At 49.1% G+C, this 25,153-nt stretch overlaps 3 protein-coding genes across 13 annotated transcripts in view; 1 reads left to right on the top strand and 2 right to left on the bottom strand.

Moving 5' to 3' along the window:
• The first annotated feature begins 3,405 nt into the window (after positions 1 to 3,405).
• On the top strand, positions 3,406 to 6,396 carry LOC144142375 (uncharacterized). 3 transcript variants are annotated; one of them, XM_077673836.1, is made up of 5 exons: positions 3,406 to 4,995; positions 5,096 to 5,186; positions 5,959 to 6,004; positions 6,065 to 6,204; positions 6,265 to 6,396. In XM_077673836.1, the coding sequence occupies exons 1-5, from the start codon at positions 4,988 to 4,990 to the stop codon at positions 6,376 to 6,378; spliced, it is 399 nt and encodes a 132-aa protein (XP_077529962.1). In that variant the 5' UTR covers positions 3,406 to 4,987; the 3' UTR covers positions 6,379 to 6,396. The 3 variants fall into 3 exon arrangements, 2 of the variants coding, with proteins under 2 accessions (XP_077529962.1, XP_077529963.1); XM_077673837.1 differs by having other exon boundaries at positions 3,408 to 4,995; positions 5,096 to 5,227; XR_013316975.1 differs by lacking the exons at positions 3,406 to 4,995; positions 6,265 to 6,396 and having other exon boundaries at positions 5,096 to 5,845; positions 5,959 to 6,200.
• Positions 6,397 to 9,006: 2,610 nt separating this feature from the next.
• Positions 9,007 to 25,153, bottom strand: part of LOC144142351 (uncharacterized) — a 58,958-nt gene continuing 42,811 nt past the window's right edge. Inside the window, exons 5-6 of the mRNA XM_077673790.1 lie at positions 10,965 to 11,125; positions 9,007 to 9,215 (exon numbers count right to left, since the gene is read on the bottom strand). Coding sequence (XP_077529916.1) covers positions 9,199 to 9,215; positions 10,965 to 11,125 — 178 coding nt within the window. The 3' untranslated portion in view covers positions 9,007 to 9,198. The remainder of the gene's footprint in view (positions 9,216 to 10,964; positions 11,126 to 25,153) is intronic.
• LOC144142368 (uncharacterized) lies at positions 11,132 to 22,908 on the bottom strand. Of its 9 annotated transcripts, XR_013316961.1 has the most exons (6): positions 21,775 to 22,905; positions 20,048 to 20,115; positions 17,192 to 17,487; positions 12,272 to 12,387; positions 12,072 to 12,123; positions 11,132 to 11,983 (listed from the first exon to the last, which is right to left on the bottom strand). XR_013316961.1 is itself a non-coding variant. In XM_077673835.1 (5 exons), exons 2-4 carry the CDS (start codon positions 20,049 to 20,051, stop codon positions 12,307 to 12,309), a joined length of 381 nt encoding a protein of 126 aa, XP_077529961.1. In that variant the 5' UTR covers positions 20,052 to 20,115; positions 21,775 to 22,905; the 3' UTR covers positions 11,132 to 12,123; positions 12,272 to 12,306. The 9 variants fall into 9 exon arrangements, 2 of the variants coding, with proteins under 2 accessions (XP_077529961.1, XP_077529960.1); XR_013316965.1 differs by adding an exon at positions 18,937 to 19,450 and having other exon boundaries at positions 11,132 to 12,387; positions 21,775 to 22,906; XR_013316963.1 differs by adding an exon at positions 18,937 to 19,431 and having other exon boundaries at positions 11,132 to 12,387; positions 17,192 to 17,484; positions 21,775 to 22,904.

The raw sequence follows: 25,153 nt of genomic DNA, 5'->3' as shown, positions 1-25,153 counted from the left end.
TAAAATTGTGCTGTGTCCTTATAGAAAGAAGAAACAAACAAAAATATTTACACTGCACACGACCCGTGCGCTATCGCCCGTACATTACCGGACACGTATTTTACACCCGCAAGTGCCTGTGTGATCGTGTCCTTCCGGTACCTTTTCCAAAATAAATACCATTTTGGACAGTCGTTGTTTATACTGAGGAGGAGGAATAAACATTTATTCAACTGTATCGAGTTGCTAATTTTACGTATTATTTAAAATACGTTTCTATGGATACGCAAGAGTATTTAGGGGGGATTTTTCGGTAAAATTAAGCAGTTGTGGGTTTGCCTATGTCATGTGGCATTTCATGTGTCATTTTCATATATATCATTTTCAAATCCGACATAAATCACCTTGTCCAGAAACGTGTCTCACTCAGCATAACCAAATGCCTGATGTGGTCACGTCTTAACCTCTTAAGACGGACCTAAGTTTAAAGAAAGAGAAGAAAACGCGTAGTATAATGCACGTTGTTGCCCACAGGTATGAGGGGTGTGGGCCATGACTCGCTGTTTTTTTTTTTTTTCCCCAATGCTTGCTTTCAATACAATTTTGAAAAAGGCGAGCCACAATTCCTGGACAATCTCGGACCAAAGGGGGTTAGTCAGTTTTGATAATACGTTTAAAGTACTGCTTTTTGACCGCTACAGAACACGACGCCTAGTGTAGTTTCGATTGTAAGTAATACTGATAACCATAGTTTGGCTTTTGGCGTTGCATCCGTTCTCTTCTCGCTGCTCTTGCAACGATGGCAGGACTCCCCCCCCTCTTCTCGAAAAAAAAAAAAAGAAATGCACAGAATTTCTTTTTTAACCAATCCTCAAGAATTAAATGCCAGGACAAGGGTGATATTCAGTTTACAACACAACACAGTAGTTACCGGGAACCCGTTGCGCTGATTCGCAACGGGAAATAAAAAGGAAATGTTTTACTACATCTCCAACAGCGAAACTTCATTTATTGCCATCTTTAGGGTTCGTAAGCGACCTTAAACGCAAGAATGCAAACACATCTCGCTGTTGCAGGCACCTGTTAGGTTTTAAAAGTAACGCAAATGGTCAACAGAGCAGCCGTAACAGAAAATTTGTGCTCACTGTGAGGTCCCGGGAGCTTGGTTTGCTCTCTGTAAACCTGCTTGTCACTTTGCGAAAACCTAGCTAAACATGAGATGTTGATTGTGCTGCGTGCGTTGACAATTCAATTCACAAGTTCACTGGCGACGAAAGCCGTAAATAACTGATCCGAAACCGTTATTCATCAAACCTTCCTTCAGAGTCGTTAAAATTTCATTTAAAAGACCCGTTAGAGCGGTTACATTTATATCTCTGCGCTGATCAAAATATAGTAATTTTATGTTGCCTTTTGAACACACAAAAAATATCGTAAGCTCTTAGAAAGAATTTCGGGGCAGTTAAGTAGTGTTACCATTTCAGGGCATCCCACAAATGCAAGAATGCGTCATGCTACTAGTGAAAGCGATTGAGATTGCCGTTGTAAACTGAATATCAGAGATCGAGGCTTCCTGATTTGTTTCTATTTATGATTTTATTGAAGGCTCACAGCCATAGTCTGGAAAGATCAAGCTTGCTGCGAGCCACAGCGTACAAGTTTATTGTCACAATTACGGCCATTCTGAGATTCCCGATGAGTCGTCGCTTTTTTTGGCGTAGTAATGAAGACTGACTGCCGCTTCCATGCTATACATTGAACGTTGAGGAACCGAACTACAGCATACCACTCTTGTTTGCACTTTTCGTGCGCACATACGGCGAGAAAAAAGAACGAAGCGCGCCCACAGTGTGCATTCTTACGGGCCGCTCAGCGGAGCATCCACACTAGCAGCGCGACGCTGTCGCCACCTACATGTCGAGCTCGCGGCGAATTCCCCTCGCCACCACCGGTGTCTCTTTCAGAAAAAGCGCAAAGGGTCATGGGTACGTCGTCTGCTACCGCCACTTCCGGTTCGAGATCTCTCCTGCCCTCCCGTACGCCTCCCATACGCCTGCGTGCGCCGGAGGCTGTCAGGCGCGTGTGTGCGTGTTGTTTATTTGTCACAGGGTGCTTACCTGTCAGATAAACCCCTAGTGTGGTCAATCGTTGTTATTTATGGAATTCCCGATGCATGAGCGTTTTTTTTTTTTTTCAGTGGAAACAGTTAAACAACAAGCACACACGCGCGTGAAAGCCGACGGCCTACGGGAGGCCAGGAGAGCTCCCGAACCGGAAGTGGCGGCTCTCCGCGGGAGAAAACAATGCACCCATGAGCCTTTGCGCTTTTTACCGGTCACCTATTGACCCCTGCAAACGAGTGGCCACCGGTGAGGCCCCGCGGCTCCTTCCCACCAGAGGGATATCCCGAATAGAGTGGTCCCTCCCCCTCGGGCTCCGCACCGGCTGCTACAACACAGCAGCACGCCTCCACAGGCAGGGTCGCAAGGCCACACCCACCTGTGCCCACTGCCCCGACCCCGAGCTGCTCCTGCCCTGCGTACGCTGGTACCCGGAACAAACTGGTGTCTGGGTACCGGCGGCTGGGGCTACCGTCAAGCACTGCAGAGGACATCCTGCGTCCTCGGGGACCCTTCATGCAGCAGCGAGCGGCCTTCAGGCTGCTCCTCTCGTACCTCGACGAGTCAGGCCTCAACACCCGCCCATGAACTGTAGAAGCCAGACCCCACCGGCTATCCACCCCCTGTTAACTCTCTGTGTGCGTGGGTGTGTATGTGCGAGTGCGTGTGAATGTAAATAGGCTGTATATAACCTGAGTGTGTATGTATATAGTCTGTGCATAGCCTTTTATAGCCTGTTATCACATTTCATTTTTCATTGCCCTTTCACTGTTTTTTTTTTTTTTTCGAACCACTTTTTTCCCCGGCGAGACCTGTGCCCTCTGTCGAGAGGCAAAACTTCGCCTTGTAAATATTTTCATTTTAATAAACACTTTCTCTCTCTATTGGCTGACAACGGCGGTAGCACCGTTATCAGGTGATTGAGGAGAACACGCAGAAGCGCGAATGGACGTTTAAGTGACCGAAAGCCGCTGCCACCGTGGCCGTTCCACCTCGCCGAGTATGTGCCCGGTAGAGACGCCGGCGTGAGCCCATAATGCTTCAACTGGAAAGGCTTTCCGAGCGGCATTTTTGCCGGTGCATTTCATGCATACGTATGCGCCGATCACCGGTTGCCGGTTTAGGCGCGCACGAGTTGCGGGGGGAGGGGGGGGGGGGCGTGCACGCACAGTTGGCCTTCATGCCTTTTCCGATAATGCCCGGTGTGCTGGTTCGACATTTAGATGTGCAATTTTCATGGCTCAATGCGTCCTGTCCGTTGTCTTTCGTAATCGGTTTGGGTCTGGGTTGGTGTATTAGACAGCAAGATGCCTACGATGGGGGCGGGAAACCGACGGCTCCATGTTTGTCCGCTAGAATAAAGCTAGAGACATTCCAGCTTTAACTCGCTATAGGATGGACGCATTTCGTTCGCTTCGAGGAAGAGTGGGAATGGCGTCGGCCCGAACAGAAGCGCGAATAGGTGAATAGGAAGCCATAACGCGAGCCGGCCTAGTTGGAGGCCATCGATGGCAACGTTGCGCAAAAACAAACGAGGGCAAATAAGAAACGAAAGGACAAGCGCACTTTCTTGTCGTTTCTTATTTGACCTTGTTTGTCTTGCGCAACTTCGCCATGTATAGAAAGCCGCTACCGCCGCACTGCGCCCTCTAGTTCCAGCTCGTCGAGTAGCTGCGAATACCTCCCGGGTGAAGCGCAACTTGCACGCTTAAAACGCCGACGTGGGGCAGTATTACTTGTTCAGGTTTCTTTCACTTCTAAGCCCGCGCACATAACCGGTTGCCGGCGTGCACGGCTTGGGGGGAGGGGTGCGTGCAGGCAGTCCTTACTGATGGCGCCTCCGTTGTGCTGGCGGGAGTTTTAAACGCGGACGTCAAACGGCCCAATGCGACTTGTCCGGTGTCCTCTCAGTGATCGAGCGGATTGGTTTGGTGTGTTACACGAACAGTGAGATGCCTACGAAGCGGGAGTCAGCTCCTAGCCTGTCCGCGAGACTGAACCTTGGGTCCTTCCAAGTTTCATTCAGCTAATTGGCTAGGAAGTATGCTCAATCGCTATTTACGAACAAACGTGTTTCCTTTCATGCACTCCGTGGACTGCGTCCAGCTTCGCAGGTCATTTTTCTTCACAGAGTGGAAAGGGCACTAATTTTCTTACAACCACGACTCGTACGCACCCGCCGCGATGGCTCAGTGGCTAAGGCGTTGTGCTGCTGAGAACGGGGACGCGGGTTCGAGTCCCGGCCGCGGCGGCCGCTTTTCTAGTGGATACGAAAAGCCAAACCGCCCGTGTATATACGAGATTTAGGCGCATGTTAAAGATCCCCAGGTGGTCAAAATCAATCCGGAGCCCTCCACTATACGGCGCGCCTCATCGCCTTCATTTTGTCGGCGCGTTGAACCTTACAATCAATCAATCAATCAATGACTCGTACGCAGTAGCATTTGTGTTCCCGCGCAGTCGACTGTTTCTTCAAGACGTGGCGTTTTTTATTCGATTTCAAAAGCCGCGGAAGACGGCCCGTAACGGCCGCATGATCGATAGGACCGTGCAATCGCGCCAGCCGAAGCCCCTAGCCGACATGAAGAACCACGAAGCAGGAAGGTTATCTTGCTCCGTGACGCAGCATAAAATACCTTGTCATGCATGCTCCGGTGGCCGCGCGGCTGCGACTTGATGCGATAACTTTTTCGTTTTGTTTTACAACTGGCAGAATGTTCTGGAAGACGATAACGATGTGAAAGAGTAGAAGGGTAGGCGGAGGCCGACCAACAGCAGCGCTCTGTAATGCCAGGATAAGCGCGTTTTAGAACAAGGGGTACGCCATCTTGCCTGCCTGTTGGTTGCGCATCGGGCGCAGAGTAGCTGGCGACGCGGTGACGGCGGCGATGGACAGGTGAGTTTTTTTCCACGCGGTATACTGTCTATTGGGGAAGTTTGGTTCGCGGTAAGAGGTGTTTTAATGCCATAAGTGTTGTCGTTTTCGTTTCCTTCAGTCGTTTTACGTTGTGCCTGTGCCATCCCCGCTCCCAACCGGCTCGCTCGGACAAGCGAATACCCACGAGGGCCTCACGGACTTCCTTCACGGTATGCTGCTTCACAGTCTTCACCGACGACTCTTCCAAGTGGTGAGTTCCGTGGCTGAAGGCCCGGTGCGACGTGCGGCGTGCCCACGAAACCGGCTTTCGTATCATTTTTTTCGCGACGCTGAACGTTTGCGTATTTGAATTTTCCTAACCGAGCGCACATTAGCCTCGGAGCCGGACGTTTCGTGGGCCGTCGCGACGCAGGGACTCCGACTGTCACCAAAGCTTTGCGGTGGACGGTAGGCGGTAGCTTTCGGGACAGCGGCGCAGTGGCGGGGTTTAAGCCCTTCGTCGCTGCCTCTATTGTAGAACTATACTTCAGCCCGCCAAGTTGTGGTGATAGTCGGTCTTCCTTTCCGAACGCCGCGGTAGCCGAGGTATATTCGATAACGCATCCCGCTGGCACGCGTCCTCGGTTCGCGCGGCGTTCGGAATAGTCGCCACCTTCAGCGAGCACCACTGAAGCACGGAACGCGGCTCTGCGGTCCGCGGCTCCAAATTGGGGTCGTGGCAAAGGCAAGTGGTGGAATTTGTGTCCTAGGTTCCCTTTCAGGTTCGAGTCCGGCACCGCCCCCGTCCTCCCTTTTCTCCGACCCTTGTGTCGTGTCTCATTGCACCGTACCCTTCACGCAAACACGCACTATTCTTCTGGCTAGGGAGGTACACGTCTACATCTGTCCTATCTAGCTCGACGACGCGTGTTCTGTACAGAGGTGTTTTCGGGTAATAAAAGTGGTTCTGTCGTTGTTCGTCTGTGTTGCTTTGCCTTTCAGCGTCCCTTCCCGTTCCTGTCAGGCGTAATCCTGGACCCCGCACTCGGTAAGCAATGATGACCTCCCAAAATGTAGCATTTTTAACGTGATTTGCCTTTTGTTGCAGATCGCCTCGAGCTGTCTCTGCGTCCTGGCAACCGCCGAGCAGGACTGGTGCTGTCATCGAGCCGTCCAGAATGCCGTTCGAGTCGAGCTGTCCGTGGCTGCTGTGCTTGTCTTGAAATCGTTAAACCCTGTTCGCATTCGGTAAGTAATAATGATCTCCCTAAACGTAACATTTTTAACGTGATTTGCCTCTTGGTGCAGACCGCCTCCTATCTATGCGTCCTGGTTACCACCTTGGAGGACGGTGCCGTCATCGAGCCTTCACGGATGCCGTTCGAGTCGAGCTGTCCGTCGCTGCGCCTGTCTTGGAATTAAACCCTGTTCGAAACCGGAGTACTGCCTTTGTCGTTAGTACACAGTCGATGCGGCTCGCTGGCTCTGTCGGCTCGAGCGACATCATGTACTGTGTCGGTCTCTTGTACCTCGTTTCGAACAGTATTTTAGCAAATCCTAGTTGTCATAATGGCGCTCATTAAAGTTGGGAGAGAAAAAAAAAAAAGCGAACAAGTTCGCACTCCTAGTGAGCATAATTCCAATAATGATTCGCTAGGAGTGCGGTTAGGGACAGCCATTGACCCCGTGTGAACGTCGCACCGTTCATGAAGCGAAGTTGTTATTCGTACTTTGTCCTCTGGCTGGTGTGAAAGTGTTCGTTCTAGGCAACGTGTCCTCCCAGGATTTGGCCCCGGACGGCGAAAAAGGTAAGCGGACTGTTGTGTGTAACTTGTACAGGGGAGTTCGGCGTAGCCGCCGGCAAAGTAGCATGCGGACAGAAGTCTGACCGTTCTTGTCGTCACTCGTAGAGTTGAGTGTAATACTCGGCGTACTGTTTAGTTTTCTCAGTGGCTCTAACTGCACCAATTTGTGTCCAGATAAACCATGGCGTGCCATACCAGGGTGTTATCAGATGTAGCTGCTCAAAGATTAGCGATTCAGTATCGACAAGTGTTGTACGTAAATGTGCAGTGAAGGGCTCGATTATGCATGGTGGCAATGCGAAAAACTGTCGCAAAGCGCCTCAGTGACGCTAAGCCCCAAGCAGATCGTCACAGAGGAGCCTAGCAGCCCTGCCAGAGTGGTACATTACCTGTGCGAAGGATGTGAGCCTGTGGGGAACCCCGACTGAGTTTTCACCCCCAGAGGGACGTTTGCTTCAAACTCACCGGAAATAAACAGTGTGCTCGTGTTCCGGTGTTCGTAGTGATGGCGGCGTCAGTGTCTGTTGACGCTGCCAAGAGTCAAAAGACGTTTGGTTATGTCTCCCGCCTACTTGCTTGGCCAGCGGGCTCCTTCATCTCGAAAGCAAGTGTGCCCTGGCAGAGAATATATTTTCTTCGTGGTCAATAAAAATGCATAAAATGATTCACGATTGTTGTCCTCCCTTGTTCCACTCACCAAAGCGTTCAGAACTAATCAGAGGCACCGAAAGCACAGCGGCAAACAAATAATGTTCACATACGGCCATATTTTCGCTTCAAACCAGAGGAGTCCTATTCGACGATAGAAATACATGTACTGAATTAAGTAAAGAAACAGTAATGCGATAACAGACCAAGTAAAAGAAATGAAAGAGAAAAGAACAAAAGGGAAAAAAATTGCTGAAAAGGTACTGAATCAGGCTTACGGCTTATGCGCGGGCTCAATCTCTGACAAGACGACGAAATCTGCTGGCCACTGTATACCGCCATCTAACCTCCACACGTCATTGGCGCAGAGAAACGCCCTCTCACGGACAGACTCCGCCATTAAATGGCTTTAATAATGTTCCCTAATGCGTGTGGAACTAAACACATGAGTAATTTGCCTGGTCAAGCTAAGGCTGAAAGCTCCAGAACTAGCGCTACTAGCCACGGGTGTACTAATGGGGACGAAATGCGTACGTCTCAACTCAGCCCGCATGCAGTCTTTGCCTCAACGGGCGCTTTCTAACCATTCGGACGGCGCCGAAAAGGGCAAGGAAGGCGCCAAGAGGCACGATTTGCGTCGCCGTTATCAGGAAAATCTTTTGCTGATAAGGGGGGTCTTTTCAAGCATTCTTTAGCAAAACTTTTCACTCGAAGGTGTAACCATGGTGTAACATTAGGCTGCGCGAAAAGGTGTAAACTGACTCCCTTGCGGGTGTACGTGCTGACTCTCTTTTTCAGGGGTATACCTACACCCTTTGAGGGAAAAACGTTTCGCTGATAAGACCCCCCTTATCAGCAAAAGATTTTCTTGATAACGGCGACGCAAATCGTGCCTCTTAGCGCCTTTTGGTGCCTTCAGAATGGTTAGACAACGCCCGTTCTGGCCAAAGATTTTCGGTACGCTCAAAATATACGCCCCTTCACATCCACAAGCCTGCGAAGCTGTAATTAGCCACGCATTACCGAGTTTCGCGTAATTAATTAACGGAGACAGTAATTTAGAAATTCGCGGACCTTTAAGCAAACTTGCCGTGTTTTTGACCATAGTGCAGAATACTTCGGCTCGAAGGGTGAGAACTTTCATGTTATCGGGCAAATCTTCTGCTGATAAAGGGGGTCTTTTCAAGTGTTCTTTAGTTAAACTTTTCACTGGAACTGTGGAAGTACAAGCCCCGCAGAAGGGTGTCAGTCCTTGCACCCGAGAGAGAAAGAGAGAGAGAAATATGTTTATTGGAGAGATCGGCCTAGGAAAGTCAGAATTTGCTCCCTTGCGTGCAGCGTAATGTTAGGCCTTTTGAGGGAAACGTTCACATCACGTGTGTGTTTTCTCTTCGACGCGAGTTTTCATGTGGTCTTATTTATTCGTATTCAGAGATCTTAGTGAGTGAGGGTTTGTTCTAAAGCGTAGTTTCCCATCCTAATTCCCTTTTATATTCAAATTTTTAATTTTTTTTTTCTTTTCAATTCTGTACATGCACGCCACTGTGCTCAAGCTGGCGTAGCCAGCGAGCTCAGGAGCCTTGATAGAGGCAGAAAATGTTTAGAAAACTCTTTTATTTTCGCAATTGAAGCAAGGAGTATGAGCGACATGGTGAGATGCTACGACGTCATGTTTTGGCGGCGTGAAGGATTGCAAGCTTGTACAGAACACGGGCAGGCTTGGACGCGCTTCGGGTTTGGAACTTCCAAGAGGTGTCCTGACTTGTCGAACAAGGCCAGGGCGCTGAAGCTACGTAAATGCAACATCTGAAAAACAAAGAAGAACAAGAAGAAAAAGCCAAATAAGTTACACATATGCAGCAGTCAGGAACGGAAGCAGCTGCGGGCTGGCGACCCGGTTTATTACAGCTCTATAGTAGGGAAGGGAGCAGGCCGATAAGCATCCTTAGGCACCACAGATTACATGAAATTAGTTTTATAGACTTTCAGTCATGCTTCTACGAGGTCGCAGCTTCGATTCCCGGCCGCGGCGGCCGCTTTTCTGATGGAGGCGAAAAGCAAGAACACCTGTGTGTACGAGATTTCGGCGCACGTTAAAAAAATGGCAGCGTCTCAACTCCTTGGATAATGGCGAGGGTTCGGAGTACGGGGACCGTGACATCCAAGTTGCACCCCGAGTGAAATCCGATTTGCGTCCCGACTATCATTCGATTTTAGTCACTTTGCCTCCACTTGCCGCGGTTTCGTATTCAGGGAAGCTCGTTGTCCTCGTAGACGTTAGCACCAGCGTGACGCGTCTTACGTTCGTTTCCGTCCATGGCGGGAAGAGGGTATGGGATTTTTAGAACCCGCTTACATACGCGGTGCACCGCGGCGCCATCTCATGTTTCCGCGTAGCGCCATTTAGCGTAGTTCGATGCGTATTACAACGTGATCACAACCTTACTACACCGGTGCTTTTGCGCGTTTTCTCGTATGGACACCAGGCCATTCTTCCCTCGATGGAAACGAGGTGGCACACGCCGCTGCCCGCGCTCTTACATTCCGGGCGTTTTCGTCGACGGAAGAGGACCTTTCCGAACCCTCCATCTATCCCCCGGCCTCTCCCCGATAAACTGAAATCTTGTATCATTATCGCCAACTGTGGCTTCAATACCCTCCTCCTCACCCATCCCTCAGCACACAGGTGGCTCGCATTTGGCGTCGGCTGCAGACCAACACATTCTACAACACCACGATACTCCACTACACCTCTCCTTCCACTTACCCCTACAACTGCCCTTCTTGCTCCGTCCCAAACACTACCTACCACCTGGTGTGGGAATGCCCCTACGCGCCAAACCCCCTTCCTTCCCCATCCCCTGAGCAGTGGGGGCGCGAGGTGGCCAGCTCACGGTGCGAGGACCAAGAACGCCTCATCACTAATGCCCAAGCAGCTGCGCTAGCTCGCGGCTACCTGACTGAGAAAGCCACCCACTTTTATGCTCAATAAATGTTTTCCAATCCAATCCAATCTCGTTGATGGATTATGTTAGTGTCTGTTTTCGAGTGTTTTGGAGTGCTCCTGTACTCGATTAGATAGTTTCCGCACAGATTTTCGCTTAATGGTGGTGTGCGCACGGATTGACGCGGACGGTACAATCAATCAAGCTTTACAGCGCAGGGTATACAGAGCAACACTTCGCCTTCCAGCCAACCCCTCTACAATACGCTTACTCTCAACTGGCACCGTTAACACGATCCCCCAGCCCCTCGAAGACCACCGCCTTAGCCAACTTGCTTGTCTATCCACAACCCCCTAAGGTTCGTTCCTCCTGCATTAACTGAACCTCACTGCTCGACTTCGACAAGGCCACTGAATTGGCCACGATGACAAGGCCACGACAAGGCCACTCATATGGATGACTTTTGAAATGCATGCTGGCTTTCTCTCATGCTACCTTTTACGGCCCTTACGAAAGAATTTCTTATGTCATTCGGTAAGCTGGCTTTCCGAGTACGGGGTTGGTGAGCCTCACTACGTTGGAACTGGAGCGCACCAAAGGAGCATCGTACCTATGCGCCTCCTGGACAACGTCGAGAAGGCAGAGAGGGGGCCAGCTGGCAGGCGCCTCTGCAGCATCCCAGGAGGCTGTTGATGCGGCGACCAAGCACCCAGCCTCGCGTGCAGGGCCTTCGCATGTCGCAGTCCAAGTCTGACGCCCACGATGGAGAGCCTGTGTGTGCATGGTAACCAAAGAGAGGTGTTTTACGTAAGCTTTGCCATTGCCGCAACTGCAGTGCCGCAAATGGCTATGAACCAGCCCGTCTGGTCCACATCGCGTGCATCTCACAGGGAGTGAACCAGCTGCTGGCAAGGGCAGGGGGTATTCACACCAATGAGCCCTCTCCATTACCAGGCAAGTACGGGCTACCAGCACTACCTTCTGGGCCGAGCAGTGAACCTGCGGTGCTCGCGATACGACACGTCCGCACACGGGGCTCCCCAGGCGCAGAACCTTTGCCCGAAACGCAAAAAGGGCTATTGTAAATCTAAAAGACATCTACACAAGACGATTCAAACTGCTTAGAGACATCTTGGCCAAGAAGTTATTTATAAAAGCCATCCTGAAGAAGTATTGTAGCTGTGCTAACGCGACGCTTATAGTTGTCTATCTGGGTTCTTCCAAGACATCTACAGGACTTCTAGTAGGATGTCTCAGCACCTTCTTGCGGACGTCTATACAACTTCTTTTCAAGGAGTTTTAAGAACTTTTCAAGAGGTTTCAGGAATTACGTTATCCCAGTTTACTCAAGGGTTCCTTCGTGGCACCCGCTAAATTCTTTCTCTGTACACACAACACAGGCTAGCCTGAAATATAGCTATGAGCTGTCCCCACAATTGACGCACCCAGCAGCTGCTTTTGGAACACTGACTCGACTGCCCGCTGTTTTCCGAATAAATATCTTTGCTTAAACTGGCACGCAGTTTAAAAGATACTTAATTGGAGAAGGGCTGGTCATTGTTGAGTGTTCTGGAAGCAACCACTGGGCATGTTAATTGTTGACAGCTGGCAGCAACATCCACAACCGGCCTGTGTAAACAGAGAAAGCATCAAGCGGGCAGCACAACTGAAGGTGATGTTGGCACAACATAAATAGGGGGTATTCGCATAAACTCACAAGAATAGAGTTGCTTGATGCCAGCTAGGTCTCATTTCACATGTTTTGTGTCCTGTGTACAACAAAATGATAAAATCAACCTGTGATCTCTTGAAAACCAAGCTTTATTTGTAGTGCAACATTAGGTATTTGCGTTAAAGCAGAAAGAATTACAGGAGAAAGCTCTCACAAAAAAAGGTAACCGCCAACCCGCTATATACTTATAAGCAGGGATGATAGCTTCATGTGGCAGTCATCAGCAGTCTGGCTTGTTCCCATGAAGCTGAGTGTCCTTGCTTCTTGCCTCCAGCCGTGTTGCCCCGTGCCAGCAGGATGCCTGGGTAGAACACAAGGCTCTGTGTCACTTACAATGTGTACCAGTAGTGAGCAGTGAAAGGTATCAGACAGACAGCTACTTATTAAATTTCGTTGATGCGAAAGCAAGCCAGACAAATGGTTCGTTGGGCCGAGGACTGTGTTGCACTGACTTCTCTGGCTAACTGATGGGGAATTGGAAATTTTTCGCCGAAACGGAAATTTCGTTGAAGCGGAGTTCGTTGTAGTGGGGTTCGACTGTATTATTGATGGGTATAGGTGCCAGCAAGCAAGTATAAGAATTAAGGCTGCAGTAATTTTTATCCTTTACCAAAATGAATGAATTTCCAGGAAGGCAGAAAGGAATGTGCACCAGCAGCTGTAAATTGTCACACCTAGGCATGGACACCAGTATGTCCACTCGTGTGGGGAGTGGGGGAGGGCATAACAGGCAGATAGAGAGGAGAGACAAAGGCACAAGGGGGTATTGATTATGTTTTACGCACCGACGCTACACAGGCGATGAGGTGCGCCATAGTGGAGGGCCCCAGATTAACATTTTGACCACCTGCACGGGATCTCAAGCACAAGGGCGTTTTTGCTTTCGACCTCCATCAGAAAAGCAGCCGCCACAATTGAGAAGCAAACCTTCGACCTCAGGCTCAGCTGAACAACGCCTTAGCCACTGAGCCACAGCGGCGGGTTGTGGGGTATTAAGAGGACACCGAAGTGAATTTGTCAAGTTCCTGTCTTTTTTGTTTGAACTGCATATAATGGCTCAAATAAGCACACTTTTCATCGTTTATCCTGTCGATAAGGCGGTATTTATTTTATGAGGCCTGAAAGGGGAAAAACTGCCATGCACGGTCTTAGGCAGCCACAGCAACTAAAGCAGTGACGTTCATACAAGTTACTACGTAATTGGACAATGTCCAAGATTAGTATTCAAACCAGTTGTTTCGGTTCTGTAAAATACCATATTTACTCGCATAATTTGCACACCCTTAAGTTTTGCCAGATTTACAGAAACGGCGCCAAAATTGCGAATTTAGTATAGAAAATACCGCCCGAAAACAAATAAACCACTTAAAAAAATAAAAAGTGCTATGGGATTTGAGCTTGCGAATTGCATAACAATATACCTAGTGCTCCAGATAACTCTGCCATAAGCCAGTGTTGGGAAGGGCAAAAGTATGATGTATATAATGTATACCCTGTTCACATTTTTATCTAGGTTCGGCATTCCAAGCAGCCCAGACGACTATTTCTTGAATAGCGCTTGTGCAGTAAGCACCCCTCAAATTTTCACAAATACCTCACCTTTAGTGACTGCATCCCTTTAGCAGAAAAGCGTTCACAGGTGTGTGTGATCGTGCTGGTGACTGCTGTGCTAGTTCACCCAGCACAAAAAAGCGCTTCATGCACCCTGATTTTTCCCTGTATGGTAAGTTTCAGTTGACCTTATTCCCTTAGTACCTATATTAAGTAGAATAGAATGCAAGCTTGGCCTAGTTGGTACATTCCGAAAAAGAAAACTGCGATTAAAACGAGGACACAAGACGACTAGACACACAGGGCGCAGACTAGCAAGTGATTTTTTATTTGAGTGAAAAACACATCATGAAGGAAACTGCGATCTACACATGTGCGATAACCTAGGGCACAGGACTAAGATGAACAACCAAATCACCCCCAAGAGTCCAGTCACAAAACGCAGTCTCGGTGCTTAGTAGGGACACTGACGGTGAACTGACGCAATCTTCGCCTTTATTTTCAGAATTGCGTACGCTTCAAAAATCTCCTTGCTGCACGCACCCCTGTAATGCTTTGTAAATTCGCATGCTTCGAGGCGTGGCGCACAGCCTTTGCAGTCTTTACAGTGGGTGGCCAGGTTGCTGCCGGTAAAAGTGCGGAGGCTGTCGGCGTGTACCCTCAGTCGATCATTAATGCATCGGCCCGTTTAGCCAATGTGCGAACATCCACTGGACAAGGGGGTTTCGTAGATGACGCATGCTCGACAGTTAAAAAAGCGCTTCTCATGTCTTTTCCAGCACCCCGCATGTCCATTTTCTTCGGTGTTTACACGCTTACACAACTTGTGTAGCTTGTTAGGTGCCGAAAAAACAACACTAACCCCCACCTTTTCCCTAGCTTTCTTGATCCTGTGCTCAACATTATGGACGTAAGGTAAAGCGGCCATCTTGTCGCCCTTGCCCCGTTCGCACGTCGTCTTCTCGGTGCGTGACTCGACAAGAAGCTTCTTGCCAACTGCCAAGATAAGGTCGCAAGAAAACCCTACTTCCTTCAGTTGCTCCACCTGTGAACAGAAACTTGCCTCAGCTTGGTATGTGCACGAGCGCTGCAGCGCATTCCCGAGAGCTCACGTGAACTGAAGCAGTCCTTTTTGGATCTAGGGGAATAGATCCAACACACATGGTCACGGTTCACCTTGGGCTCCATATCCAAAAACGGCATCAATCCCCCGACCGGTGCTTCCATTGTTTACGAAAAGACGTTGAGGGTGGAACGAAAGAGTTCAAAACACTTCTTCAACTTGATGTGCAGTGCCCTCTGAGTTGAGCTGCTACAGCACCAGGAAGTCGTCAATGAAGCGGAAAATCTTAGTGACGTTAGTGCAGAGCAACGGAAGCAACTCAACTGACGAAGTTTTCTGTTGAAACGTGCGAGTAGGAGGTCACTGAATATTGGGGCAAGACACGACCCTATACATACGCCGTCCTTAGGAACATAGGAACGACCACACACTCCTTGAATTGGCTCAGCTGGTTGGGCCGCTGGCACCGTCGCAGAGTCACAATCGCCGGTTGTGCCAAATCGTTCATGCGGAGGCCCGAACGATTTGGCACAACCGGCGGTTGTGACTCTGCGACGGTGCCAGCGGCCCAACCAGCTGAGCCAATTCAAGGAGTGTGTGGTCGTTCCTATGTTCCTAAGGACGGCGTATGTATAGGGTCGTGTCTTGCCCCAATATTCAGTGACCTCCTACTCGCACGTTTCAACAGAAAACTTCGTCAGTTGAGTTGCTTCCGTTGCTCTGCACTAACGTCACTAAGATTTTCCGCTTCATTGACGACTTCCTGGTGCTGTAGCAGCTCAACTCAGAGGGCACTGCACATCAAGTTGAAGAAGTGTTTTGAACTCTTTCGTTCCACCCTCAACGTCTTTTCGTAAACAATGGAAGCACCGGTCGGGGGATTGATGCCGTTTTTGGATATGGAGCCCAAGGTGAACCGTGACCATGTGTGTTGGATCTATTCCCCTAGATCCAAAAAGGACTGCTTCAGTTCACGTCAGCTCTCGGGAATGCGCTGCAGCGCTCGTGCACATACCAAGCTGAGGCAAGTTTCTGTTCACAGGTGGAGCAACTGAAGGAAGTAGGGTTTTCTTGCGACCTTATCTTGGCAGTTGGCAAGAAGCTTCTTGTCGAGTCACGCACCGAGAAGACGACGTGTGAACGGGGCAAGGGCGACAAGATGGCCGCTTTACCTTACGTCCATAATGTTGAGCACAGGATCAAGAAAGCTAGGGAAAAGGTGGGGGTTAGTGTTGTTTTTTCGGCACCTAACAAGCTACACAAGTTGTGTAAGCGTGTAAACACCGAAGAAAATGGACATGCGGGGTGCTGGAAAAGACATGAGAAGCGCTTTTTTAACTGTCGAGCATGCGTCATCTACGAAACCCCCTTGTCCAGTGGATGTTCGCACATTGGCTAAACGGGCCGATGCATTAATGATCGACTGAGGGTACACGCCGACAGCCTCCGCACTTTTACCGGCAGCAACCTGGCCACCCACTGTAAAGACTGCAAAGGCTGTGCGCCACGCCTCGAAGCATGCGAATTTACAAAGCATTACAGGGGTGCGTGCAGCAAGGAGATTTTTGAAGCGTACGCAATTCTGAAAATAAAGGCGAAGATTGCGTCAGTTCACCGTCAGTGTCCCTACAAAGCACCGAGATTGCGTTTTGTGACTGGACTCTTGGGGGTGATTTTTAGTGTTCTTGGACTACCCCGGCCCTCGCCTTGTTTGTTTATGTGCGAAGCGATTGCACATGCCTAGTGTAGGGTTCCTTGCCCCCCATGTTGCGCTCAGTCTTTTGGCTGTGGTTTTGGTTGTTTATCTTTGTTCTGTGCCCTAGGTTATCGCAGTTTCCATCATGATGTGTTTTTTACTAAAATAAAAAATCACTTGCTAGTCTGCACCCTATGTGTCTATTTGTCTTCTCTTGTGTCCTTGTTTTATGCGCAGTTTTCTTTTTTGTACCTTTATTAACTTTGATAAAGCTTCTCCCACCTTCAATTGGCCTTTGATTTTTTTTACTAGCGCACCAGTCAGCGGAGCGTCGCATGTGTGGAGCGAGTTAAAGCTGAATACAGTCTACAAACTAACAAACTAAAGGCAGATATTTCCAGGCACAAACGGGTCATGGCTTAGTTTCAACTGAGCAAACAAATTAAGACGACCCGCTGGCGGCCAGAAGACTATACGCTGGACCGACTGACTCTGTCGGAGGGTCGGCGAGCCGCACAGTAGTGCAGCCAAACCATCTTGTTTTGATGTCACACAAAATGTCAGGAAATCAGCAAGAAGGATGCGGAGGAAGGCAGCATTTTTGAATTGATTATTTCTACAGAATAAATTCACGTAAATGCCGCGAGTGGTGAAAATATGGCCTAGAGACTCCAGACTACAATTCGCACTAGTATTCCTGCAATATTTACAAATCACTTCAGTGACGCTTAAAAAGGGGTATTAAAAAAAAGACGCACACACACATGCACAAGAGAAGATAACGAACAAACAAACCCTCAGTTCCTCAATGTTGTTCCAAATCACCGGGCTGGGAGGCGAAGCGTGGGGATGACTCCTGAGGCGTCCAGGTGAGCCCAGGGCCTTTGTGGACTCTGTCCCGCTCCCTGGCACAACCCGGCAGCAATAGCAGCTGGTCCAGCAGCCGAAGATTCCGCCGTGTGGCCAGCAGCTCGCCTCCCTGTTGTTAAATCTGGCCACTCTCCATGGCCAGCAGGCAGGGCTGTCAGCCACCTCCAGGTGGTGTTTCTCTGCTTGGGAACCCACATGGGGCACAGGACGGCCGAGAGCTGCTGGAAGGGGAGGAAAAAAACTAAGAGGAGCCCCAAAAGCAGCATCCTGGGCACACAGAAATGTTTAAACAAGTAAAATGCCTCAGGACAAGCACTTAAAAGAGTTCATGCGATGTGTACATACACCACATGAGCCAACAGATCATGAAGGAACTTGACAAGCACTTAAAAGAGTTCATGCGATGTGTACATACACCACATGAGCCAACAGATCATGAAGGAACTTGACTTTCATTTAAAAAACGACTATCGGGGTAGCATTCAATTCGGTAGGCTACAGAACTTTTCATAAAACCAGAATGAACGGACCACAGTCACTTAATGTGGACAGTTTGATGTACATGAAAACAACATCCTGAAGCTAAAAAGACTACATGGCAATAAAACACAATATGACTAGATCCCCTGAAAACACCTTTGAACTTGTTTAAGTAAGCAGAAAATGTACTGAAACAAAACAGACACTTGTGCTAAACACACGTTTCTCTGGTTAAATATGCATGAAAGTAGAACTATCGTGACAGGACCAAAGTTGTTTTTTGTGCCATTTTGTCCAGTGCTGCCACCATTCTAGCTTTATCCTCAGCTAGAAGAGACTGCCCACTTTCGACATACCTGAAGCTCTTGGACTTTCCGCATTCGCCACCATGTTATTTTTGTGGTCTCCACTTCTTGCTGGAGCCTGTATCGGGCATCATGACTAGGACCAGCCTTGGCTGGGTCAAGACACCACTGCTTAGCTGCCTGAGCTTTTCAGCCGCAATGCGCTCTTGGCAGTCTTTGTTCGATGTTTGTACTGCTCTCAAAACCTCTGGTGTCACATTGAAGCAACTTGCATCTAGGTCAAAGCGCTTGAAGAATGAAACAATGTGCCTGGTGCCATTAACAGTTTGTACTGCACACTGAGCCCTTTCATTAAGGTGCCAGCAGTTCTTATTGAAGCCCATTTCCCCAAACGCTTTTCTATGTGGAATGCACAGCAATGCCTTCACTAGCCAAGCCAAGAGAGGGAATTTGGTTTTGTTGTTAGCCTCCTTCTGCTCAAAACTCCGCTGCCAATACTCGTTCATTCGTGTAGACGGATCTGATCAACATGTTCAAGCTGGACGAGCATGTATTCATCCATCAAAGTCAATTCATCGCAGGGTTAGATCACTTGCAGCACCCTAAAATGAGCTCTAGAGGACTTTTCTTTCCTCAGCTGTGGGCTTAAGAAGCGCAAGCTCTGCAAAATGATGTCGTTGAAAGGCAGTCGTGCAGAAGGCACTCAGCGCATTTTATGTAAAAACTTCCTTCTACTTCATTTTATGTAAAAGATGCCTTCAACGCCCGTGGCGTAAAGGACTCCTCCCACCAGAGCCAACACATCGCGGAAGCCCGGCGAAACGAAGCTTAGGCACAAGATTAGCGCAGATTGCTTGAATTGAAGGAGGATGTGGCAGGATTTACCTTTCAGCACGGTTAGGCACAGATATCACATCACTGGTTCGTTGCCCTTGAGCTCCCTGTGTCTGGGCTCCCACTGCGGCCGCAGCCAGGTGCCCCGATATAGCACTCCCCGCACCAGGAGTGAGCACAAGTCGCCCTCCGGGTGCGCAGCAGGGCCACCCGGGCGTAGCGTAGCAGGGCACAGTGCTGGGGTCCGGCCCAGGCTGACTACCACCAGCTCGGCTGTGGCTGAGGACACCGCGCACTACAGCAACGCTTGCCGGGTGCCCTCCCCTAGCACGGCGCCTGCTGAAGCCGAGCCCTGTCGCTGTCGCACAGAGCCGCCCGAATAGGCCAGGGTGTGGCCCTTCAGGTCATCTCGGACGATGGCCCAGGACAGCTGAGCTGCCCACGGTGGGGCGTCCGTTGTTTGCTGCGCTTGCCCTGGATTTCCAGCTGCACCTCGGCCACCAGAGCAGGGGACCAACCGGGGCCCTCCCATCCAGAGGCCACCCCCTGGGCCATTTTATGATTACTGAACCAATAGGTACAAATAGCAGTTCAGAAGGAGAAAGCACGCATATACTTTAGGAAATATGATATAATGGTGTGGTAAACATTGCTAGGCCACAAGTGACAAAGCTCCGAGGTTTGCAAGCCTGTCGAATTGCCCTGCAGCTGGCCAAACAGCAACCACTTGATCTCCCAGGTACGACGCTGAAATTGAAGCCTTTGTCATCTCCTGCCCTAACATCATTTTGATGCCACTTTAAGCCACTCTCAAGTACATATAACAACATAGGGCAACCCAATGAACGTAGTTATAAATATTCCTAGGTGAAACCTGAAGACAAGAAAGCTAGACACAAGGGCAGCTCTATGCAAAGCGGTAACACGAAGGGCAGCGAGCACAAATTGCAGAGCTTCACTCTCATTTAGTGCACACAAATCGCATACCACATCCTCCCAAAACCTGATGCACCCAGCATAACCGGTTAATTGCACTGTAAACACATCATGGGTCTGCAAGGAAAATTCCAATTGCAACATCAGCTATACACAAAAAGTGGTTACCTTCTGTAAATGAGAAACGCCCTATTGACCCTGTGCAAGCGCAGCTTGGCCTACTCACACATGGACAGGTTGATCAGTGACACCTCCTTGGCAGCTTTGTTCACATCCGGGGCTTGAAAAGGCTCCCTGAACGCGTCGACCAGATGCCGGCAAAAATGCGAAATAATAAAGTGTACACAACTAAAGCACTGAGCACTAAAGCAGTTTGAAACTTAGGGTAAGCAAAACTTGTTATCTCGAGGTAAACAAGGATGCAGAGGGGTTTTACTACTCTAGCATGAAAATATCCTACTGCACAAGGACAAAAAAAAAGTCAAAAGCTCATTCACCGGCCTTTGCCTGTGAATGAGCTTATCTTATTCAAACATCTCAAACCTTTTGCAGTGAAAGGCTTGGAATGAATAAAACTCTAGGGCAGTGCCTTGAACATGCACACAATATTTTGGGAAGGTCTGGTACTATTCATAGCTCAAATGTGTGCTGGCAGAAGAAAACTAATAATATCAGAAACTAGCAATACCATTCCAAACTTTCTTCATAAACACACGTTTGCAGCTAGCTAATATGCCATTATCCTTTTGTCATACTGTTTTATGTGACAGGAGACAACTAAAATGGAAAAAGCAGTAAGACAAATGTGCACTCTATTAGATTCATTTTTAGCTCAGACAGAAATTCACTAAATATGCCCATCATGAATATCTCAAGACAACTGATCACATCAACAATAAATGCAGCATGGAGATATGGTAACGGTCAGTGGCAATGCAAATTGTCTTAAACTGGCCCCTTTCCAGCTTTATTTTTGGTCCAGATTACAAAATCGCACGACATGCATTTCATACGGGTTTTTGGAAACAGATGGCGTATTAACCCCAACAATGTGTGTTCGGAACAACGACAATTCCTCCACCATTTCTACTGCTTTCTTTGGAGTTATGTGAGTAGGATTATTGTATTGTTGAGTTTTAGTTTGCGGACGCACCATAATGCGCAACAACTGTCTAGTATTTGTAATGTCCTTACGCTAAACTGTGCTCTTAAACGCATTGGCATATGTAGGATTTTATTACATCAAAGGGACCTTACAAACGATTTCTGATTCAGTCTCCGTAGTCACGCGCGTTATCTGCTGGCTATTTTCCGGAGTCTGTGAGAAACATTGCGTACATGCGGACTTACTACAAACTTCGTGGTTTTTTTTGTTAGTGTCATCTTGGTAGCAGTCACAACAGACAATGAGCGGAGCCTGGAAGACACTACTACTCTGTCTGGTCAACGTGTTCTGACTCAGACGCTTTCTTTTACTATTATTTCTTCCCGGTCAGTGCGTCATATATAATCTGAGAATGTGAGCGAAAAACAAGAAAAACGGGGTTACAGCAAGAAAGGCGCCAACTGTAAAAAAAAAAGTACAGTTGCTCCCCCCTCCCCCCCCCCCATTTTGCCTTAATAGCGTATTTACGTTGCACTCCATCGTTGTGCTGCGACATCACCGAAATTTATGTCTCAAAGTTTAATGCATCACTAGTCCATAAAGGCTGTGCGCGAGCTCGGCTGATAGCCTGTGCATTCGTTGTACTGCTTGAACCGTTTCAAGTTTTCTTTAACGAGAAAAGTAATATCAAAAGTTTGCAAGCCCAAGCGTGTACTTCTTCACAAATTGTGGCGCTGGGCACCGGCGTGTGCTGCGCACAGAATTCACCGAACTATGGTACTGTGCAGTGATAGCTCATTAACGACAACCGCAAGAAACTACTACTTATCACGCTAGTAGCTACTCACCTTTGTTCGTGCCGAGTCGTTTCCGGACGCTTGGGGAACCGTGGCAGTTTTCACGCATACAAAGGCTTGAGCAAGGTATTTTGGAGATGAATTTTAAAACACCGTTTACCTATTTACTCTCTCAAAAGCATTTTTTGCGTAAACAACCTCACAGACGCAAGAGGAACTCATTGGTACGACAAACGCGACCAACGGTTGTTGTGTTTGAATTGAAGCACAGAATTGAAGCGACAAAGGAACCCCTGGTGCCCTGGTGGTGCTAAAAGTTACTACCACAAACGCATAAACTAAAAAGTAAAATATTTCCGCATAATAAAAAGCGAAAAACGTTTTATAAGCCAATTTTTTATTAAATGCAATAAATTACTTCTTTACTTGCGATTTTTAACGGCTTTTTGTCTTTTTTTTTTTAGTGTCCGCTCAGCGCGCGCTTTTTGAAGTTTGCTGTTGTTCGGTTCTACAATTTTTGGATTAGATCAATTGGACTTGCGCCTGTAAAAATGCTTCTTTAAGTCTTCGGTACTTTGCCCATGCGTTATCGGGCACCCTGCCTATCTTCGGCACTGTGTGGAGCAAGGAAGCAACGAGTTATTTTCCAGAAAGGTGGAATAGGGTCGTCTGCTTCGCTGAACGCTAGCGAGCCTTTTTGGTAGAAAATAACTTTCGCTATCCCAAATGTTCCCAGTTGCGTGCATAGCTGTTCATTTTTCTAGCTCCGGAAGATGCTGCTTGATGTGTGCATTGTGAACTCCAGCCAACGAGTTAATCTAAAAACGTTGACTCCAGCCTATGCCATAATCACTAGCTAATCACTAGCGTCACTTTTAGTGCCATTACGCCGACGCAGCTCCAGCCCAAACGAGGTCTGGGACGCGCTCGTTAGTTCACTTGGTTCATCCCAACGTTTATAAAAGTATCTATAAACGTTGGTTCATCCTCCCTGTTCTGTGACTATAGTGCCTAGAATATAGTTGCACAGTCGAACAAAACATTGCAGTCCGATTCGCCTCGCCATGCCTCTTCAATGTTCCAGCCTTCACGCCCAGCCCTCACATCTTGCGCAGTCGATGCCCGAGCGTCTGTGCAGCCACGCAAGTACGCCAACGCGGTAACTAATAGCGTCCTCGATAAACACGCACCGGTGTTGCCCCCAAAACCGGCGCCGTGCACAGTGCCCCACGACGGTGCGTACCGGCACGGAGCGTTGATCGAGGACAAACGGGGCGGTTCTACCCAGGCGCCATCTCTTAATCTAAGAAATCAACTCATAAAAACGTTCACAAGTAACAATACAGCACTGTAATGAGACACAGCGCTATTTGAAAGTGGTATTTATTGAAGGCCAATGATTATATGTACACACAACTTAAATCCGTCACACATGCGGAACAACCTACCGCCACCGCATCCACTAAACAGCTACATACAAGCGATACAAGCTGCTTCTAATCTTCGTTTGAGCCATAATGCGAGTGCCTGTTTTGTTCCGCCCTTCCGTTACAGAAAAACAAGTAGGTCTTCATCGTCTAGGCAATCCGGTAACAGTTCATGATAATTCGATCGAACGAAACGAATGTCAATACCCAACTTTCTGGCAATGCATGCAGCCGTCTTTGAAGTACACAAAGTTCGCGTCCTCATTTACAATCACTGGCCGTTGTTACCGCCCGTTAGGAGACTGTCGCATCGTTGCCCGATGAATTCACAAGCACGCCATCCTTGTCAGCAACAATACACAGCTCCGTCCACCTTTACACGAGTGTGGCGATGCGCCGTCGCTGCAGCAGACGGCGGAGGAAGCTCCTTCGCCGGCATCGTCCGCGATGCATCTCGGGACTGCACGCCGGCGCACCGTCGACTCTCTCGGTGCGCGGCGGTGCAACCAAAAATTGCCCCGCGACGGTGCACCCCGGTTTATCGAGGACGGACGGTGCACACCGGTGCGGTTTATCGAGGATGAAAAGGCGCACCGGTGTGCCCCGGTGTGCACCGGTGCGGTTAATCGAGGATGCTATAAGCCGGCTTTCGCCGTTGGACCAGTTCGACACCCAGTGCGCCTTTTTGTCTTCCTCGCCCAAGCGTGTTGCGCCGTTCACTCGCTCGCCTCCTTGTGCGCGTCTGCGCTTGCTTGCTGGCGGACGCTCCGGCAAGATTGTGTTTTGTGTCTGACCGCCTGCGTGTATCCGGATCGGCGGAATATCATGCCGGCAATTGTGTGGGTGCGGCTCGTCTATTCATCGACCTCATACGGAAAGAATGGACCTTTTTCCAGTAGCGATCTGCGCATGCGCGGGCTGGCGGTCCGCCATTCTTGGCAGGCGCCTCGGGCAAAATAAACAAAAGCGCGCCCCTCGGTTTTCTGCTTAGGGAGCGGCTATAATCTGCAGGTTTTCTTTTTTATTTTTCTCTTTGGACTCCTCGTGGTGGGTTCGTACGGGCATACAATAATGTCTTTCTAAGAAAAGGGGCGAAGACGCTTGGGACAAATGAAAAAAAAAAAAATGGGGGGGGGGGGGGGGGGCGCTTGGAGCACTGCAGATTAGTCACGAGAACGTTCGTTCGCCTGCTACCGTGACATTCATGTGAAAGGTGCGGGTGACGGGTCAGTGCGGGAGGGGCTGCAGGACCAGGAATTTTGCGCACGAGTTCTCTGAAAGCCAAACTTTCTTGGGGGTGTGCCTTACTGCCATTTTTAGTTCGCCGTGGCGGCCGCTAGAGGGACCGGTACTGGAAAAAGGTCCATTGGCACGGCGACAGCTGGACACTGCGGTTTCAAAGAAGAGCTCATTCAGCGACTGGAAGCCGACATTCGGAAGCAGCATGAAGCTAGCCCCCCGGTTGAAGCAAAGGCCTCGTCCGCCGCGGTGCCTTTGACGCTAGACCCAGCCACGGTACTTAGCCTTGCCAGACACAGTGCCAAAGACTGCCTGCAACATGATCCGTTGCCTTTGCCAGAGCAGCCGCCATGGCAAGTGTTAGTAGCCCAAACATTGCCCTCAAGAAGTGCCCCTGTCGCATGACACCGTCGCATCCGACGCGGTGTTCGCGCGCCATCACCCCAATATTCCATCGTCCCGCTTCGCAGCCAACCCACTCCCAGCAAGCACGCAGTTATAAAAAGGTACATTAGCCGAACACAGAGCTGTTTTTGCTTGCCACAGCGATGATCTTGACCATATCACTGATATGAAGCTCCATGTTTACCTGCTAGATCGTTGCCCTACAGTCGGAGCTCATACCGGTACGATGCAGAAGGCAAGCAGTTCCTGAAAACTCAGGGGCCCTAGTGAACCATGGCTTTCAAAGGGGAATGTAATGTGCCACAATCAAAGCCATCATCTATGCCTTGCTCATCGCAGCCAAGCAACCGCTAACTCTA

This window comes from Haemaphysalis longicornis, unplaced genomic scaffold, assembly GCF_048455015.1.
Source record: "Haemaphysalis longicornis isolate Haplotype H1 unplaced genomic scaffold, Haemaphysalis longicornis Haplotype H1 scaffold_6, whole genome shotgun sequence".
Taxonomy (NCBI): domain Eukaryota; kingdom Metazoa; phylum Arthropoda; class Arachnida; order Ixodida; family Ixodidae; genus Haemaphysalis; species Haemaphysalis longicornis.
Note: the sequence above shows the minus strand (reverse complement) of the source record. Positions and strands in the feature narration are given on the sequence as shown.

Coding starts and splice junctions, on each gene's coding strand:
- LOC144142368 (XM_077673835.1), bottom strand. Junction 12,388..17,191: donor ACAACATTGAGGAACTGAGG/GTTTGTTTGTTC, acceptor TGTTCTACCCAG/GCATCCTGCTGGCACGGGGC.
- LOC144142375 (XM_077673836.1), top strand. Junction 6,005..6,064: donor AATCCTGGACCCCGCACTCG/GTAAGCAATGAT, acceptor CTTTTGTTGCAG/ATCGCCTCGAGCTGTCTCTG. Junction 6,205..6,264: donor TTAAACCCTGTTCGCATTCG/GTAAGTAATAAT, acceptor CTCTTGGTGCAG/ACCGCCTCCTATCTATGCGT.